General features: G+C 39.7%; 1 protein-coding gene across 8 annotated transcripts in view; it reads left to right on the top strand.

The window, feature by feature from the left end:
• raph1a (Ras association (RalGDS/AF-6) and pleckstrin homology domains 1a) overlaps positions 1-18,325 on the top strand; it is a 206,489-nt gene that overhangs the window by 113,578 nt on the left and 74,586 nt on the right. For 6 of the 8 annotated variants that reach the window (XM_072261417.1, XM_072261415.1, XM_072261412.1 and 3 more), the window contains 2 exons: positions 2,965-3,512; positions 14,092-14,169. In XM_072261417.1, coding sequence (XP_072117518.1) covers positions 2,965-3,512; positions 14,092-14,169 — 626 coding nt within the window. The remainder of the gene's footprint in view (positions 1-2,964; positions 3,513-14,091; positions 14,170-18,325) is intronic. The other 2 variants (XM_072261418.1, XM_072261416.1) reach the window with 1 other exon arrangement.

Raw genomic sequence — 18,325 nt, 5'->3', positions numbered from 1 at the left:
GTCAACTTTAATTGACTTTGGACTCCTACAGGCCAGGAGGATGATAGCTTTATCTTGGAGAAAAATGGATATACCTTCGATACATGTATGGGTGAAGGAGATGGCATCTTGTATTATATTGAAGAGACTGACTTACATAACTAGGGGAAGGGCAGGAGAATTTGAAAATGTGTGGAAACCTTTATTGGAGTTTCTTGGACGTCAAGGTGCACAGTCATTTTGAAATAGCTGTGTGTTGGTGAGTGCTTCTACGGTTTTTTTCTGATGTGTTTTTATTTTATTTCTTTATTAAGTATGTGAAATGATATCTCTCTTTTCCTTTGATTGTGAAAAACATGAAGACATGTTTCACTATTCAGTTTAATTATTATTATTGTTTATTTGTATATGTGAAATATATGTAAAATTCAATAAAAATATTGTTTTAAAAGTTTAAAAAACTATTTTGATAAATGTAATTTTAGCTACCCTTAGCTGCACAAGTAGCATCACACAATGTCAATATCTTCTCTGTTGTTGGTTAGTTGAGCAAATCAATGCAGAAACCATCATTAGTTTCCCACAGTCCTGGACAAGGGAATGAAAATGAGCATAAATCTGAACTATACATTGGATTCTAGATGAATACAAAGAGCTGATCAAATAACATTTCTTTGTTGCTTCATCTAGATCCCAGAATAATTTTAACTTTGAATGATTCCTCATGTTCTCTCTCTTGTGTTTGCTTGCAGCGTATACATAACATATCTCTTGCACAGCCAAGACTGCGTAAGGAATTTTCCTTTCATCTATTTGCAAGTGCATTTTGCTGTCAAATTAGGGTCTGGTCCTCTGCTTTTGCCTCTGATCTATTTCCTACTACTTTTTTAATTTTCATCATTTTTTAAATTTATTGAGATGAAGTGCGGAATAGGCTTTTCTGTCCGTTTGAGCCACACTGCCCAGCAGTCTCCCAATTTAACCCTAGCCTAATCATGGGACAATTTACAATAACCAATTAACCTGCCAACCAGTACTACTTTGGACTGTGGGAGGAAACCAGAGCACTTTGAGGAAACCCATGTGGTCATGGGGAGAACGTACAACTCCTTACAGGCGGTGGTGGGAATTGAACCCGAGTTGCTGGTACTGTAAAACATTGTGCTAACCACTTCCCAAGCCTTTGTCAATTCAGTGCAACCATTCTTTGATTCCTGCCTCATATTTTCATTGGAATCTGTTCTTTTTCTCCCCCCTTTTGTCATAATTTCTTAAGCAGGTAATCTGGGTGTGATCATGTTTCAGCAAGAAAGATGAAAGTTATTGTAAGTTCTCAGCAGATCAGGCAACATTTGCAGGTGGAGGAACAGGCAAACGTGGTGGGAGTTGGGTGGGTGTAGGATCTCACCAGTTTCTCTTGAAATCATGGAACTAAAATACTTTCTGCCCCTTTGCTATATGCTATATTGCTGAATATTTCAGAAGCTTTTACCTTTATTTCAGCATCCATAATATTTTACTTGTATACTTGAGAAGGACCATTAAATGTAAAGCATTCTGGGGTGCCCTGAAAGATGCAGTGCAAATGCAGGATTTTACTCCTTTAAATGTCAGGAAAACCCATAACCTTTCCCTTTGGTGTCTGAGGTAAACACCAATCTTTAGCTGCTGATACAAATCTGCATTTCATGTCTTTCCTAGTATTCTCAAAGCATTTGCCTTTGCTTGTGACATAGCTATTTGGAGCAATTTCACATAGGCTGTCTAGTGACCTCTACTGAAAGCTGCCTGTATTTGTACCTACTGCAAATATAAAATGAGCTTTGGCTGTCAACCTTTCTTACCTTTGTACTTTAGTCTCTGTCCCCATTTTGAGCCACAGACTGAGAATGTTGATATTTATCTAAGAAAAACTGGCCAGATGACTGAACATGTGCCTCCACTGAGCAAAACACAAGAATCAAATAGTGTGAGGAAATTGAAGATGAGAATAACTTATTGTCAATGTAATTTTTGAGGCACAGCATTGAGGTGGATGGATGCTTCCCTACACAGCTTCCCTAGGGTTCTCCCCGCTTGTTTAACCTGAGGTAATTCTGTTACTACTGCCTTGTGATATGATGCTTATTATTGGGTGGGGTAATGAGCAACTTTCTCTCCTCATTCTATAAGCTTTGTACAAACATGGGCTTGTTTTCCTAAGCCGCTACTTTTCTACTTATTTCATATAAGATTAAAAACTCTGTGACATAAATGTCAGCCTCTGCTTCATTTACCCACCCCATCCTACCCCCATTCTCTGTGCTTGTCGAGATAAATTCCCTAATTGATGCAGATCCCCTAAAGTTTCAAGGTTAGAGGAATATAGATTTAAGAGCATTATTTTTCTCAAAAGGGCACAGTTCGAATCAGTGTCCAGCTCACTTCTCTGTGTCAGCCAAGTATCCCCCACCTGAGCCTGTCCCATCTGCCTGGGTTTGACTCGTCTCCCTCTCTTCTCGCTGCCAACATTGGGCAGGTGGTGCAGGAGTGCTGGGTTTGGGAGTAGTTGTTGCCCTTCACCCATGGAGCTCCTGGATCAGCTTCATTTGCCATGGCTATGGACTCATTTCAGGGACTCAGTGGTTCATGTGCATTATTTGTTTCCTACTTTTATTGTTTGCACAGTTTGTTCTTTTTTCACGCACTGGATGTTTGTCGGTCTTTGTTCTGTGGGGTTTTTTTTTGAGGATTCTATTGTGTTTCTTTGTTTTGTGGCTGCCTGCAAGAAGATGAATGTTGAGGTTGTATATGGTATACATATTTTAATAATAAATCTACTTTAAACTTTGAGCTCACTCCAGAAAGGACTTGTCCAATCCAGACGCCACATTTCTACCTCTTGTTGAAGTTTGTCAGAAGTCAGCATAATTTCTGAGGATTATAGAAACTTACAGGAGCATCTTTTTTCTTTGTCTAATTTTGTATGTGTTGTGTTTCTTTCAGAGGCTCTGAGCCAAGGTGATGGAGTGGATCTGGATGCACTCATGGCAGATCTCTGCACTATGGAACAGGAACTCAGCAGTATCAGTAAGGAACCCTCCAGACAAGACAGTATGAGAAAATCCCTCAAGGAGGTGGTACCTGGTCAAGTGCACAGCAAAGAAACCAAACCAGCTCAGAAACAGTCCATTAATCAAGCAACTTCTAAACATGGAAGTTTGAAAGGATCTTCAGCCAGAAGCCCGAAATCTTTGCATTCCAACCTTTCTCTGGATGATATCACTGCTCAACTGGAACAAGCCTCCCTCAGTATGGATGAAGCAGCACGCCAGGCCAGCACCATGACACTCGAGATTAAGCCCACTGTAACCAGTCAGCATCGACGAGCAGGCTCAGCTGGCACCGTCAGTGATGTAGATATCCGCTCAACTAGTACTTCATCTCGATCCAGTATTACCTCTGCTACATCAAGCCAGGATTCGTTGGACATTGACAAGGTTACTCGACCACAGGATCTTGATTTGAACCAGCGAGGACAACCGGCAACAGAGGTATTGTCATGATAATTGCTTCTGTTTATTTTGTTATGCCAATTTGTTACATGTAAGTTTGAATAGTAATTCTTTTTTGGAACTATATGACATTTATAAGGAAAAACAAGTTAAGAGTTCAGGCAGCCTGCTATCCTTGGTGTTACCATCTCTAAAGCAAGATAATTTTTTTTTAACCTAATATTTCTGTTGTCATACTGCTTTTCCTGTATCCCAGTCCCTTCAAGTTTCTGCAGTTTCTCTTTGTTGCTAATCATATGCTTAAAAATCCAATTAATCAGTCTACAGAAATTGAAAGAAGTCACTGATACAGGATGTTTGTAACATGGATTTGAATGTATACATCAGCTGAGTTTGTGCCATTAAGGTAGAGCACAGTTTTGTCTGGAGATGGCATATCACTTAAGTTTGAAGTTTGCATCAACTTAGTTTCCCATGTCTTGGTGCAACTAATGTGCCTGGTTTATTTGTCGGTCTCTGCCTCAATGAGTGCAGAGCACTATGTGTAGCTGCATCATGAATGGGGAGAAATTAGCTAGTTTGTAATTATGATCATGATTCAATAATACCAGGATGTCAAGCTGAGGACAGATCAGACTCGGCATTGATACCTGTATGATTAATTGTAAAATTACAAAATCATAGAATAAGCCAACATAATAGCTGAGATTTGGTTCATTGTGCTGGCAACTTGAAACAACTATTTCTTTGCTCTTTCCTCAAAGACCTACACCATCTTCCTTTTCAAGTAAATATTAAGCTCCCTTTGGAAGATACTGCTGAATCTTTGTCACTTCATATCATTTCCAAATTGCAAAATGGTGTCAAAAGAATTCTCCTGTGCCTTTTAGTTCATTCACTATTTACTTTAAACCTTTGTGCTCTGATCACTTCTCATATGCCACTAGAACTAATAAATGCGAAACCTGTATCAAACCTTTCCTTAAGCTTTTGTTCCAAACAAAATAGACTCTAATTCTTCAGCCTTTCCATGTTTTTCATTCCTGGTATTAAATATACTTTGCAGCTCCACCAGTGCCTTTGCTGTCCTTCATAAGTATAGGCCCTGGACTGATGTTCAGCTGGGAACAAGTGAATGATTTACCAAGATTTAACATAGTTTTCTTGTGTGCCTGTATGTAGCAAGACATGAACAACATGTAGACAAAGGCTTGTGTCAGGCAATGACCATCTCCAATAAGAGACATTTTATTGAATTGAATTGACTTTATTAGTTACATCCTTCATATACATGAGGAGTAAAAATCTTTACGTTACTTCTCCGCCTAAATGTGCAATGTGCAATTTATAGTAACTAATAAATATTATGTACAATTGCGTCAGCATGAATTAAGTAGTCTGATGGCCTGGCAAAGGAAGCTGTCCCGGGGCCTGTTGGTGCTGGCTTTTATGCTGTGGTCCCATTTCCCAGATGGTAGCAGCTGGAACAGTTCGTGGTTGGGGTGATTCAGGCCCCAATGATCCTTCAAGCCCTTTTTACACACCTGTCTTTGTAAATGTCCTGATTAGTGGGAAGTTCACATCTACAGATGTGCTAGGCTGTCCACACCACTCTCTGCAGAGTCCCGCGATTGAGGGAAGTACATTTCCCATACCAGGCAGTGATACAGCCAGTCAGAGTGCTCTCAATTGTGCCCCTGTAGAAAGTTCTTAGGATTTGGGGGTCCATACCAAACTTCTTCAAACATCTGAGGTGAAAGAGGCATTGTTGTGATGTTTATGCCAAAGAACTTAAAGCTGTTCACCCTCTCAACCCCAGATTCATTGATGTCAATAGGGGTTAGCCTATCTCCATTCCTCCTGTAGTTCACAACCAGTTTCTTTGTTTTTGTGACATTGAGGGAGAAGTTGTTTTCTTGACACCACTGTGTCAGGGTGATGACTTCTTCTCTGTAGGCTGCCACATTATTATTTGAGATTAGGCCGATCAGTGTAGTATCGTCAGCAAATTTAATTAGCAGATTGGAGCTGTGGGTGATGACACAGTCATGGGTATACAGAGAGTAAAGAAGCCCTGAGGGGCACCTGTGTTGAGTGGCAGAGATGAGGGAGCCCACTCTTATCACCTGCCACCGATCTGACAGGAAGTCCAGGATCCAACTACACAAGGCAGGTTAAGGGCTGAGGTCTCTGAGCTTCCTGCTGAGCCTGGAAGGAATTATGGTGTTGAATGCTGAACTGCCAGTCTTCCATACAACCTCTTCCAGGCCTGTGCCCTGGAAAGAGACTGAAGGAAAACTTTCCAGGCGCAGATCCATGGTTTCGCGAGACTAACGATGCCACCACCACCACCACCAGTCCAAGAACAGCATTCTCACATAAGCATCCTTCTCCAGATATGTAAGGATGATATGTAGAGCATAGCTATTTTGTTGTCTGTCGATCGGTTGTGTTGGTAGGTGAACTGTAGGGGTCCAGTGTGGGCGGTAGCATGCTGCAGATGTCGTCCCTGACCAGCCTCTCAAAGCATTTGCTTATTATTGAGCTGAGTGTGACAGGATGCCAGTCGTTCAGACATGTTACCTTGGTCTTTTTAGGTACAGGAACAATGGTGGATGTTTTGAAGCAGGAGAGCACTCTACACTGGGAGAGGGAGAGATTAAAAATGGCTTTAAATACACCTGCCAGTTGTGCTGCGCACACTTTGAGTACCTGTCGCGGGATGCCGTTTGGCCCCACAGCCTTGCGACTGTCCACTCATTGGAAACACCTGCATAATTGGGCCTCAGAGATGATCAAGCTGTAGGTCACATCAACAGCTCTCCTCAGGGGCTAAATGTTGGCAACATCGAATCGAGCATAAAAAAAATTTAGCTCGTCTGGGAGAGAGGCAGCGATGTTGGAAACTCCACTGCGTTTAGCTTTGAAGTCTGCGATGGTGTGTAGAACTTGCCATAAGCTGCGTGTGTTGTTGGTGGAGAGTTGTGTCTGAACCTTGTCCCTGTATTGTCGTTTCACTGCCTTGATGACTTTGCACAGATTGTAGCTGCATTTCTTGAGTGCCTGCTGATTACCGGCAATGTAAGTGTGTCGCACGGTAAGTGCTGCTCACACGGAACTGTTGATACAGGGTTTCTGGTTTGGAAAGACCCTGACCGATTTCTGGGGGACAACATCCTCAATGCACTTCCAGATGAAACTGTGACCCTATCCGTGAACTCAGAGACATCCTCAACATGGAAGACATTCCAGTTGACGTCATCAAAGCAGTCCTGTAACATGGAGGCTGATTGGACAGACAAACAGTGGATGGTTTTAACTATGGCCGCCTCGTGTTTCAGCTTCTGCCTGTATTTTGGCAGCAACAAGATGGAGGAGTGATCCGATTTTCCAAAAGGGGGGGGGGCGCGAAGGAGCACCTTGTAAGCGTTGCGGAAGGGAGAGTAGCAGTGGTCGAGTATGCTTTCTCCACGTGTGCTCACCTGGATGTGTTGACAAAATTTGGAGAGACTTTAGTCAGCGATATTCTGTTAAAGTCACCAGCAACAATGAAGGTAGCCTCCAGGTATACAGTCTCCAGGGTGCTGATGGTCTTATACAATTCCTTGAGAGCCAAGTCAGTATCAGCCTGTGGTTGAATATACACAGCTGTGATAATAACTGCCGTGAACTCCCTAGGCAGCCAGAAACGTGTACCCAGCAGCACCAGGTACTCCAGATCTGGGGAACAAAGGGACTTGAGGGCATGCACATTCTGGGGGTTGCACCAGGCATTATTGACCATTAAGGAAGCCACCCTTCTTTAATATTCACTGGAATTACCACCATTAAGCTCCCCCTCTATTAATATCCTGAAAAGATGGCCATTTATCGGAAACTCAATGGGACCAGTTACATGAATATTGTGATTTATAAGACCAGGTCTGTGGCAGGGTATCCTTTGATAAATGACTCATCTCCTGGCTCTGAAAGCTTTCCATCATCTGAGACATGTCAGAAGTGTGATAGAATATGCTGAGTGCTGCTCCAAGAGTATCCAAGAAGTCTAAGATCATCCAGGTCAAAGTAACTCTCTTGATTAACGCACCATCAACTTCCTCAAATATCGATACTTTTCTGAAAAGGGATCCAGTGCTTTCCTGACGTATATGACAAAGAAAAGATGGCAGAGTTTGTCATCGAAATGTCAGTTAAAATCATTACCTGTACCCAGCCGGAAGCCCAAGGAGAGTTTATTCATTATTTTTTTTTGTTACGAACATCCATTAGTGTGCACATTCACAAGATGCATCATAAAAACAGCAACAATAGGATTCTTCACCAGCACCTCTGATACCCATAACTCCTATTCCCTAGGACAGTGGCAGTAGGGCACATGGAAATTTGTTGCCTTTCCTTCATTACCTCTGGGTCAAAGTCCCAGAACTTCTGAAAAAGGTGATCACACAAAAAATGCAGATATACAAGAAGACAAGCATTTTCTTCAATGGTAATTAGAAATTGACATTAAATGATGGCCTTGCCAATGATACCCACATCCTGAGGTTTTGTAACAAAAAAAAATTGCCACTACTTTTTCACTGTTTGCTAAATTCTGTGTTGCATTTTCTGAATACATTGGAAAAATATCTTGCATTCCGTGAACCAGATCTCTTGTTTGTATCAAAAAATACAATTATTCCTAGTAGTGAACCCCATGGGCCTGAACACTTCCCTCCAGTTTGAGAAATATGCAGTCACCATCACAAACAAGAGAAAATCTGCAGATGCTGGAAATCCAAGCAACGCACACACAAGGCTGGAGGAACTCAGCAGGCCAGGCAGCATCTATGGAAAAGAGTACAGTCGCCGTTTCGGCCCGAGGCTCTCAGGAAATGCTGAGTTCCTCCAGTATTGTGTGAGTCAGCATCACTCTTTGCTTTCTATGCTGTTGCCAATGTTCAGTACACAGAACCATTGTCTCATGAATCGCATGGGCTTCAGTTTTGCTAACATGTCTAGTTTCTGTTAAGTTGAAAGTCCAAACACAGCAGCTTAATGTGCTTGATGGAAAAAATGAATATATGGACAGTCAGTATAAATATCTATGAACACTGACCAAGCCTATCACTGCATCATTTCTTCCTGTGATAACAATACATGTGAGTCTGCTCACCATGAGCTGCTTTCTTTGAGCTGTGTTCAAGAGAGCTAGACAATTTGGATTTCTATTCCTTAGAGTTTAGAAGAGTAAAAGGTGACTTTATTCAAACATATAAGATCCTAAACATTGACTTAATGTTGAAATGTTTTCATAATGGGGAAATCACTAACAAGGAGACATAGCTACCAAATATGGGGCCAGTAGTTTACAACTGAGTTGTGTAGAAATCGGTGTAGATGCCAGTGAATCTCTAGAATTCTCTGACACTGTGATTGGTGGAGGCCAGGTCATTTGACGTATTTAAGGTAGAGATAAGATTGAAGGAAATGTGGAACTGACGCAGAAGAGGAATTGAAGTCAGCAGAGATCAGCCTTGGTCATATTGTATAGTACGAAAAGTGACTTACTCGTGGCTCCTGTTTTCTTGTCGCAAACACAAGGAATTCTGCAGTTGCTGGAAATTCAAGCAACACACATCAAAGTTGCTGGTGAACGCAGCAGTCCAGGCAGCATTCACCAGCAACTTTGATGTGTGTTGCTCCTATTTTCTTGTGTTTGTTTTCATGTGAAAAGTGGATCATGTTCTTTGTGTGTTAATGTGATAAGCCTTTAAAATTGTTATTTACATTATACAAATAGACTATAGCAAATCAATGACATTGAAACAGTTTTATTTAAAAAAAATCCCTCCACTCCCCTCCTTCTATTCCCCACTGTGGCCTCTTACCACTTCTCACCTGCCTATTACCTCCCTCTGGGCCCCCCCCCCTCCTTCCCTTTCTCCCATGGTCCACTCTCTTCTCCTATTATACTCCTCCTCCTCAAGTGCTTTATCTTTCCAACCCACCTGGCATCACCTATCACCTTCTAGCTAGCCTCTTTCCCCTCCCCCCACCTTTTTATTCTGGTGTCTTTCCCTTCCTTTCCAATCCTGGAGAAGGGTCTCTGTCCAAAACATCATTTCCATGTCTCCATAAATGCTGCCTGGCCTACTGAGTTCCTCCAGCATTGTGTGTATGTTGCTTTGGATTTCCAATATTTGCAGACTTTATGTCTATAAATTAATACTGGCTCACACCCAGCTGGTGATTCGTGGACCTCACCCTCTTCAAAGCAGCAAAGCAGAAATTGAAGAGTCATTTCTCAAGTACACTCCATGAGCATCAAACTTGAAAGTCTTATTAATTGGAGTCACAGATAATGTAACTACTTTACCCCATTGTGCTGTTTATTTTTGTTAAAGCAAGTGATTCATCGTGCAAAATTATGTTAACTTGATCTTCTACTTAAAAGGGAGAAAGGCAAGGAGAAAGAATTGGTGTTTAGTTGTGAAACAATTTGTTCTGAAAAGGGCATTTGCAAATGTAACTATTCTGTGGTGATCTTTACTGGGTTTTGTAATTTAATCTGACCCTGCCCCCTTCAAGGCAGACTGAGTGTTGTGCTCTGGTTTATTTTCAGCAGAGAGGATCATCAGATTATGGACTGAAGTCTAGCTGTCTGATTTTGTCTATTTTTTCTCTCCCTTTCCTACCCAGAAGGAAAATGCCTTCTATAATTTTGTTCATTCAGAGTTAGCATCAAATACTGCCTGGTCAAATTCACTGCGCTACTTTTGTTTAAATACTTCAATCTGTCAATTTGTTTTTGGATCAAAATTTACCTTGTTTATGGAACCTGGCTATGTGCAAATTATCTGCATTTCGTTTTTATTTATACCTCAGCATTATGTAAGAACTTCCTGGGACTCTGTTGCATGACATGTAGGATACAATATCTTAGCTGAGTTGAATACATAATATCATACTTCTGTTTTAAAAGGAGATTTTTTTTGTCCATGTTGCGTAGTCATAATAACTTGATGGCTCTTTATCTCAGTGTGAACAGAAGTGTAAATTGTCCTTTCACTTTATTCATTATCTTGTCTTTTCTACAAAACAAGTAATCTGGGCAAAGAAAAATTCATTTATGCTAAGGGAGCTTGTAAAATAGAAATCTGCTTATAATTTAAAAAGAATACTATCTACAAATAAGTAAATCTAAAATTTTCTATGATGTCATTACTTTGACAGAAAAATGGCAAACTGAGATGCTTAGGAGGAGGAATATTTCTATGGCCCATACCAACTTGACTGAGCTTTAAACCCACTGAAATAACCAAGCAAGCTACTCAGTTTCATCAACCTCTAGTGCACGAGTTCCCAACCTGGGATCCACAGACCCTCAGTCCATGGCATAATAAAGGTTGGAAACCTCTGCTCTCAAGCAATGGTTAAGAGTAACAGTCCATCACCTCTACAGGCCAGTGAAATGGACAAAGAATGGCAAAAGCTACATCCTGAATATAAAGTTTAATAAATGACATTGTAGTCTCTTCTGTCAGTGCACCCCTCTTCAAAGCTGTCTGGTAGGAACATGGAGTAAAACCCTGGTAATATTGAAAAAACAGAAACATTTACTGCTATCTTTTTGGCTTGCAAACATTAAACTCGACAACAGCAAAAATTATTGATATCTGACTAAATTACCTTTGAGCTTTGAGAGGGTGGTAGTGAATCTAAATTAATATCAAGTTATTTCTTTGAATTATAGTTCTGCAGTGTATTTCCTGGACGCTAAATGGTGGTTGAATACATGACTACAAACTGTATTCAAGATTATTTAATGTCATTTCCAGCACACAAGTGTAAAGGAGAAAGAAATCATTGCTATTCCCCGTCATCCTTCGTTGCCCACTGTCTATATTGTCCATACAAATATTAGAATCCATGTTGATTTTCCCCTTCTTGGTATTGGAATAATGTTGTTTGTGGCACTTGGGTTGGGATAGAATAATGTGAGGGGAAATTTGGAATCCATATGGGACCTCCTTAGCTAGCGATCAAGCTGCTGTGTATTTTGCCAGATTGCATATCAGAATTTGAATTGGACATGGCTGCCTCTATTGATTTAGTCAACCATGGTGGTACTTTGATAAATCCTAAATGCTGAGAAGAGTTTAGAACATTTTGGATGATTCACTCAGAGAGTTCCCAACCTGGGGTTCACCGTCTCCTGGTTAATGGTAAGGCTCCATGTAACCTCTGCTCTTTAGAAATCAAGTTTTGTGCTGAATCATTGAATGATCAATGAAATTTATGCTGAATCATTGGAATTGGGCAGTCTGCAAGGGAGCTATAAGCCCAAATATCGAAATGGGAGAAAAAGAATTGTTCACTTGGAGTGATAAATATATAGCAAAATTATGCAAGTTGGTGGTAGCGAATAATATGGGAGAAAATTGGGGAAATTGGTTAGATATTGAAGGAGATATTACAGTTATCCCCTCAATAGTTAGATATTGCAATTAAGATGCCTAACTTTGTCATAGTTCAGAAAACTATCAAGACTTCTGCATTCTCGCACAGTATATACTAATAAGGTGAGGGACATTATCAAAGAATGACTTGTAAAGTAAGAGGAAGTCTGTGACAGCTCAGCTGGATCTGGCAATTCAGGGCTATCCAGCTGTGGCAAGTAGCAACTGTGAAATGAGGTTTTGGATTAGTGCCACAGCCTGAGATGAGCCATTTGAATAAACCATACTACATATATTTAGTAGAATAGTTCCTGGAGCAAGGGAATTCTGATCTCCAACAGAGAAAGCTAGGCTGTTTTCCTTGGAGTAAAATAGATTGAGAGATGATTTGTTGGAAATGTATTGAGGGGATAGGGATATATTTTTTGTGAATGAAGAGTATTCCCAGATGATTCAGATTGTAGGAGGTGAAGACTTGTGAAGGGCAAAGGTAATTGGGATGTAAGGAAAAACATTTTTTTACATAAAGAATGATAATAACTGAGAACTCTGATTCACTGAAATAGTGTAATTAGATCAATCCAAAGAGAATTAGAAAGGTAATTGAGGGAAATTAACCTATAGGTTATGGAGAAGGAACAGGTAAATAGGACAGAATGAAATACTCTGCAGGAAACTAGTTTTAATTCCCTCTTGCCTTTCTGCTTATCCTGGCCTCCATCATTCCCTATCCTACTATGCCCAACAGGCACCTTAGGCGGTCCCAGTTCTCGCACCCCAGAAGGCAGTGCTATCATAATAAAAAATTGGACCAATTTAGCCTGTTTTCTCTGGGGTTCAGCAGAATACAGGGGGATCTCACTGAAATGCTCCAAATTCTGACAGGACTAAATGGGCTGGATGCAGGGTGAATATTTCATTTGACTGAAGCTGTCAAAAACTAGGGGTCATTATCGGTTATTTAGAATTCAAATAAGGTTTCCTCCATCAAAGGGTGGTGAACTTGTGAATTATTCACCACAGAAAGGTGTCACTGTATGTAAGAAGGAATTGAATAGATTTCTAGACATAATCCTGAAGCATAGGTGAAGAGAGCAGGAATTGGACAGTTTGATTTGAATGGTGCAGTACATTTGAAGGGCTAAATTGCCTCCATTCCATTTTCTAACACTCATTCATCTCCTTCCTTCTATTTCCAGTATTTACTTGCTTTCTCTGGAAGCCACTTGCATACCATCTTCATTTAATAAGCAATTGTTCTGTGAGGAAGCCAAGGGTTTTGGATTTGTTCATCACATGTTTGCATTGTTGAATTTTTCATTTGTTTTGTAACCTGATATTTTAAGTGTGTCAAAAAATAAGACTCTAAGAACTGTCACCATCTTCCTTAAAGTATATTCCAAACACTCATGTAACTGGAAAGTATAAACATTTCCTGAAAAAATAATTCCAAAGAACCAAGATAAGAATGTTTCAACTAGCTGTTTTATTGACTGGTAAATAATGCTCATACCTTTATTTCATAACAGTCCCCAGAGAAGTGAGAACTTTGATTCTGTGCGTGGAGCAGACAGATGGTTGGCAATAAATTAAATGAGATCATGGGGCCCTTTGGTGCATATACAAAGTGAAGACTATGAAACTGTTCATGCATCAACCCTGTACATTAGGGGGTATATTCACCAAAGAACAGGCGGAGCAGAGATGTAGAATATTGGCACTCAGGATATGAGATGCAAAACTATATAGAAGCATTCTGCTCCGACAACTGGTCACCTTGTCATGAAGACAGTTGCGGGCAGAAATCTTGAATCTACCAAACCTTAAATAAAAGTGTCTTCTATGTTGTGTGATGTCCACATCTGAGTTAGTGTTAGACAAGTTAATTGCAGTCTTAACACTTTAAAACATTTTTGAGTTGCACTGTAATACCTAAGGAAGGAATATTTGATGTATTTTTCAAATTCATAGGTATATAATTGTAATTATGTATTGTGATTGACTCATACAAATACACGCTTGTTTAAGGAGCAGCTGACTGATTCAGAAATTATCCCCTTTTCCTTCTCCTCTGCACCCACAGTGTAAAGAGTCTTGATTTGTTTCCTTTTGCATGATTTTAAACAAATTTCCTTCCCTGCTTTTTTTCCATTCCTATTTCCCTTGCACCTCCACAGCATGTTCCCTCGAATCGGCACAGTAAACAGGTCAGACGTCATCTTGACTTTATGGAGGAAGACTTGGAGCTAAGGACTGTAAGTCATTACTGTAGTGCATTTGTGCATGGTTTTTCTGTAATTTTCCTTCCTCGCATGCATTGGCTTTTCTACTGTCCCCAGCTTATATTATTTGTTATTTCACACAGCTCCTTTCTTACCTGGTATGGTTCTCATTAAATAAATCAGTAAAAGTTATCAGCATCTGAAGGAGAAATTCACAGTTCTGACATACAGATGCTTTCTCAGGCTCACTTAAATTAAAAGCCCCTGCTTTTAGAGAGCTACAACATTGACAAAAAATTAGAATCTCTGAAACTTCTCCAAAGAATAAACAAAGGGGATAAACATCCCTTTGTTTATTCTATGGAAATGCACTAATGTAGAACCTTGAGTTTAATCTTTCAGAAGAGTTATCTGAAGAAACCTCTCAATTTATTTGGATTTCTCTTTCACATTGGTAAATCTCCTGGCTGCTTTCTTCAATTATGCATCCCTAACTTAGTTTTACAGATGAAGAATAGCCACAAAAACAGCAGCAGTAAATTCATGGCTTTAGTAAGGGGCAAGAGAGACAAGAAGCTCACTGCCGTAAATAAGTAAAAATATTTGTAGCTGCATTATTTTTATGATTTTGTATTTAATGAAGTGGCATGTACACCTAGGATTTTGATAATTAGCAAATAAAAGATGATGTGATCATTTTGTTTCTGTGACTTGTCCACAGTCATCTTTACAGTTTAATTAGTTGCTATTGGTGTAATTTCAGAGATACTGTGCCAATTTGCACCTGACAGCATTTTTCTTGTGTCTCAAATCACTGTTTCTTAGCCAAAAATGTAACCCTTTTTTCAATGTCCTGAGAGGCAAATCCAGTTCAGTGGAAGTGATGTTCCAGGTGTTCCTGAATGCACAGCCTTTCCTCATAAGTGTGCTGAGAAACTTTGCCGTTGTACCAAAATAACTCCTTGCTGCATTACATTGTGAAAACGGAGAAACAAGTTCAGCCTATCTTAACTCCTGATCAGCAAGCACTGATTTCATTCACCAGTTCAATTGGAACTGCATATCCTTCAACTTAAACCCTTTGAGATTCGAAGGTACAAATTGGAACAAATCCCAAGTCCTTTTGTAAAAGCCGGGCTCAGCAGAAATAGTTTTTTCCCATCCTTGTAACAATTTTGTTCAATACAGTAATGAAAGCCACTATATGCTGCTTAGCAACAGTTTGCAGCCATAAAGCCAATTTATAAATGTGCCATAATTCCTTTCTCAATAGAGAGGCTCTGAAATGATCTGCAAGGGTAATTTATGATGACAGATTTAAATCATTTTTTGATTTATTATTTACTTAAGTGCATATTTCTGTTTTCTTCTACTGTGCATATTGATAACTGACAAACCCCACTTAGGTACCCTGCCTAAGGAACAAGATTACTCTGAAATTGATATCAGTAAAGCCAAAACTCAGCCTTGTCATGTCTATGTATGCAGTTTATTCAGACAATATCAATTTGCATTTATAAAATAACAATGCTGAAAAACATGATCAATGCATAACAGGCAAAAAAAATTAGAAACTAAAAGGTTTCCCTTTAGGATCATTTGAAGGAAGGGGTATAGGGAGAAAACACATCTTAAAGCCTCAGTGGTTATATCCCTGGCTTTTAGTGATTAGAAATGGAAGATTTGGAGAAGAGTGGAATGGGAGGTTGTAGGTCAGGTGGAAATTACAAAAACAAGTGCAGAGAAAGCAATAAGGCTTTGAACACAAGGATAAGAATTTTCAAATATACTTTTGGTGGACTATAACAGGAACCAGTGTAGAAGACTAGGCTCACTAATGATTAATGAGTGCAGATTGGCACATTTACATAGGCTAGAACAGTGTTTCCCTACCCTTTTTAGCCCTTTTATACTATGCACTTTCATACTTGCCAATGCCTCTGTAAAGCTCCTTCATACTTGCCAACACCCCTCTTAGGTACAATATACTTTCCGGCACCCCCATAGTGTAAAAACATGTCTACCATATGCTAACATAAGAATGATTCTGCTTTAAATTTGTATTTGTCTTTAAACCTAGCTTACACAGTACCTGTGCACTGTACAGCAGCTTCAATATCAATTTGATCCTTGAGCTTGATGGTTTTTAGCAAGAGTTGAAATATCTGGTTCAAATTATTAAAGCAAAAGCCTCAAGTCCCTACACAACAATATCCAAGTGGTTTCCATTTTTTGTAAGTATGTCGCTCACTGCACTGAAGCCTCTTTCAACAAGGTAGGAGGATGGAAATGTAATGAAGAGCAGTTTGGCGCTTCTCCAAAAACCAGGAAACTTAATATGACAGTGTAGCCACATACCACAAAAGATGACATTTTTGAAAAGCGTTTTTGCTTCTTCATTCTGAATTTTGGTAATTTCTTCTTACAAGTTCCCTTCCTGTTCTTCCACCTTACAAAGAAATGGTTTAATTACCCAGCCTGGATTTCCAGGTCATTCAAATCCTTGAATTGATTCTGGAAATTCTTCTTCAGCGATTCCAGATGTAAGCAGTACTCTTGCAAATCACTGTCTGTGAAAGAGAGTGCCATATTTTCCATAAAGGGGAACTGTGAGAACATTCTTCCTTTGATGTTTTGCTTATATATTTCCAATTTTCTGATAAAAGTGGACACTGTACTTTTTGCCTGGATTAAATTGGTATTCTCACCCTGCAGTTTCATATTTAGATTATTAGTTTTGTCACACATTTCGGCTAAGTATGCCACATCTCAACTAAAAGTTCAATCTTGTTTCCCACGCTCTTGTCCACTGAGCAAAAAATCAACCACAGTGTCATAAAGATCAAAGACATGTTTTAAGCAGCAGTCTTTTGACAGCCAAATGCACTTCAGTGTGAAGAAGCAAGTGTTCAAACTTTACATCATTATCTTGACATAACTGGTGAAATATTCTGCTATTTAATGAATGAGCTTTAATCTTGTTGATAGCAGATATTATAAGTCATTCTTGAAAACAGTCGCTTTCCGAGGTTTTTGGATGCTAGGTGTTGACAATGACACAATGGATTGCAAATAGACTTGAAAATTCTTTCTTCGTAAATGCATCTAAACCAGCATGATGACCCATTCTATATGGTGCTCCATCTGTTGCACAAGAAATCATTTTCCTAATCAAAATACTTTTATCCTCAATATACATTTTGAACATGTTGTAGATTGATTCTCCGTTGGTAATCGTTTTTCTCTTTTTTACAAAAGAGAATCTCCTTGAACATCTCAAGGAATCGTCAGAGTCGGCAAGTTCACTGATTGGCTCTAATTCACCGTTTTGTTCTGGCCAGTGCTTTATTGTTCCACGACTTGTTTTCTGTGGATCTGTAGAGAAAGTTGAGAGGGTGTACTTGATTTACCGACTGTTAAATTGCATGAATTTATTCCATGTCACAAGTCAAGAGGAACTGTTGGGCATCCTGGTTGCCAATTTATGCATCCCCAATAATGTCTGTTTGGTTGGTAAGGGCAAATGAGATTGCTGAGTTTCAGATGCGTTGTGATGACATGTGCTCACCATCTGCAGAGCTGTGATTCTTTGTGTTCCAGTGACTCATCCTTTTTTTTGGGAAGTGTCTGCTCTACTAACGGTCGGACAGATCTCGTGTCCTAAGTCAGGGTGCCGCTTACTGCCTGCACCCTGCCACATCCCCCCCCCCCCCCACAAACATCCCCAGGAATCTTGAACGCAACTGGCCTACAGATAAAGTTGATAAGCCTTGTCTGTCAACAAAGCCATACCTGAAAGGAACTGGATAAGATCTGAAACCTTTCCACACTGTATTTTGGTTCTTCTTTTTTTGCTTTTACGCTCATCTGCTGAATCTCTAAGGAAAGCTTGGGAACAGGTTTTATTTTGGTTTGTGTTGTAGCAGTGTGAAGTAATTTGTTTTCATGTGCAATTTTAGAGAAAAGGTAAGCCTGAACTTGGGGAAATGATGGCAGTTCTTTTTTATTGGTGCCAGAAATATTTAGTTTTTGAAGAAACTTGGGTGAAGGGTCAAGGCTCATTATTCAGAAAAAATACTAAAGATGAATTCAAGATGAGAAGTGGTGATATGAAGTGAAGCTAGGATTGAATATTAAAATGCTACATACTGCAGGCTTGATGGGCTGAGAACAGAACACAGAGCGGTAC

Source organism: Mobula birostris, chromosome 6, assembly GCF_030028105.1.
Source record: "Mobula birostris isolate sMobBir1 chromosome 6, sMobBir1.hap1, whole genome shotgun sequence".
NCBI lineage: Eukaryota > Metazoa > Chordata > Chondrichthyes > Myliobatiformes > Myliobatidae > Mobula > Mobula birostris.
This window is presented reverse-complemented; position numbering and strand designations above follow the sequence as displayed.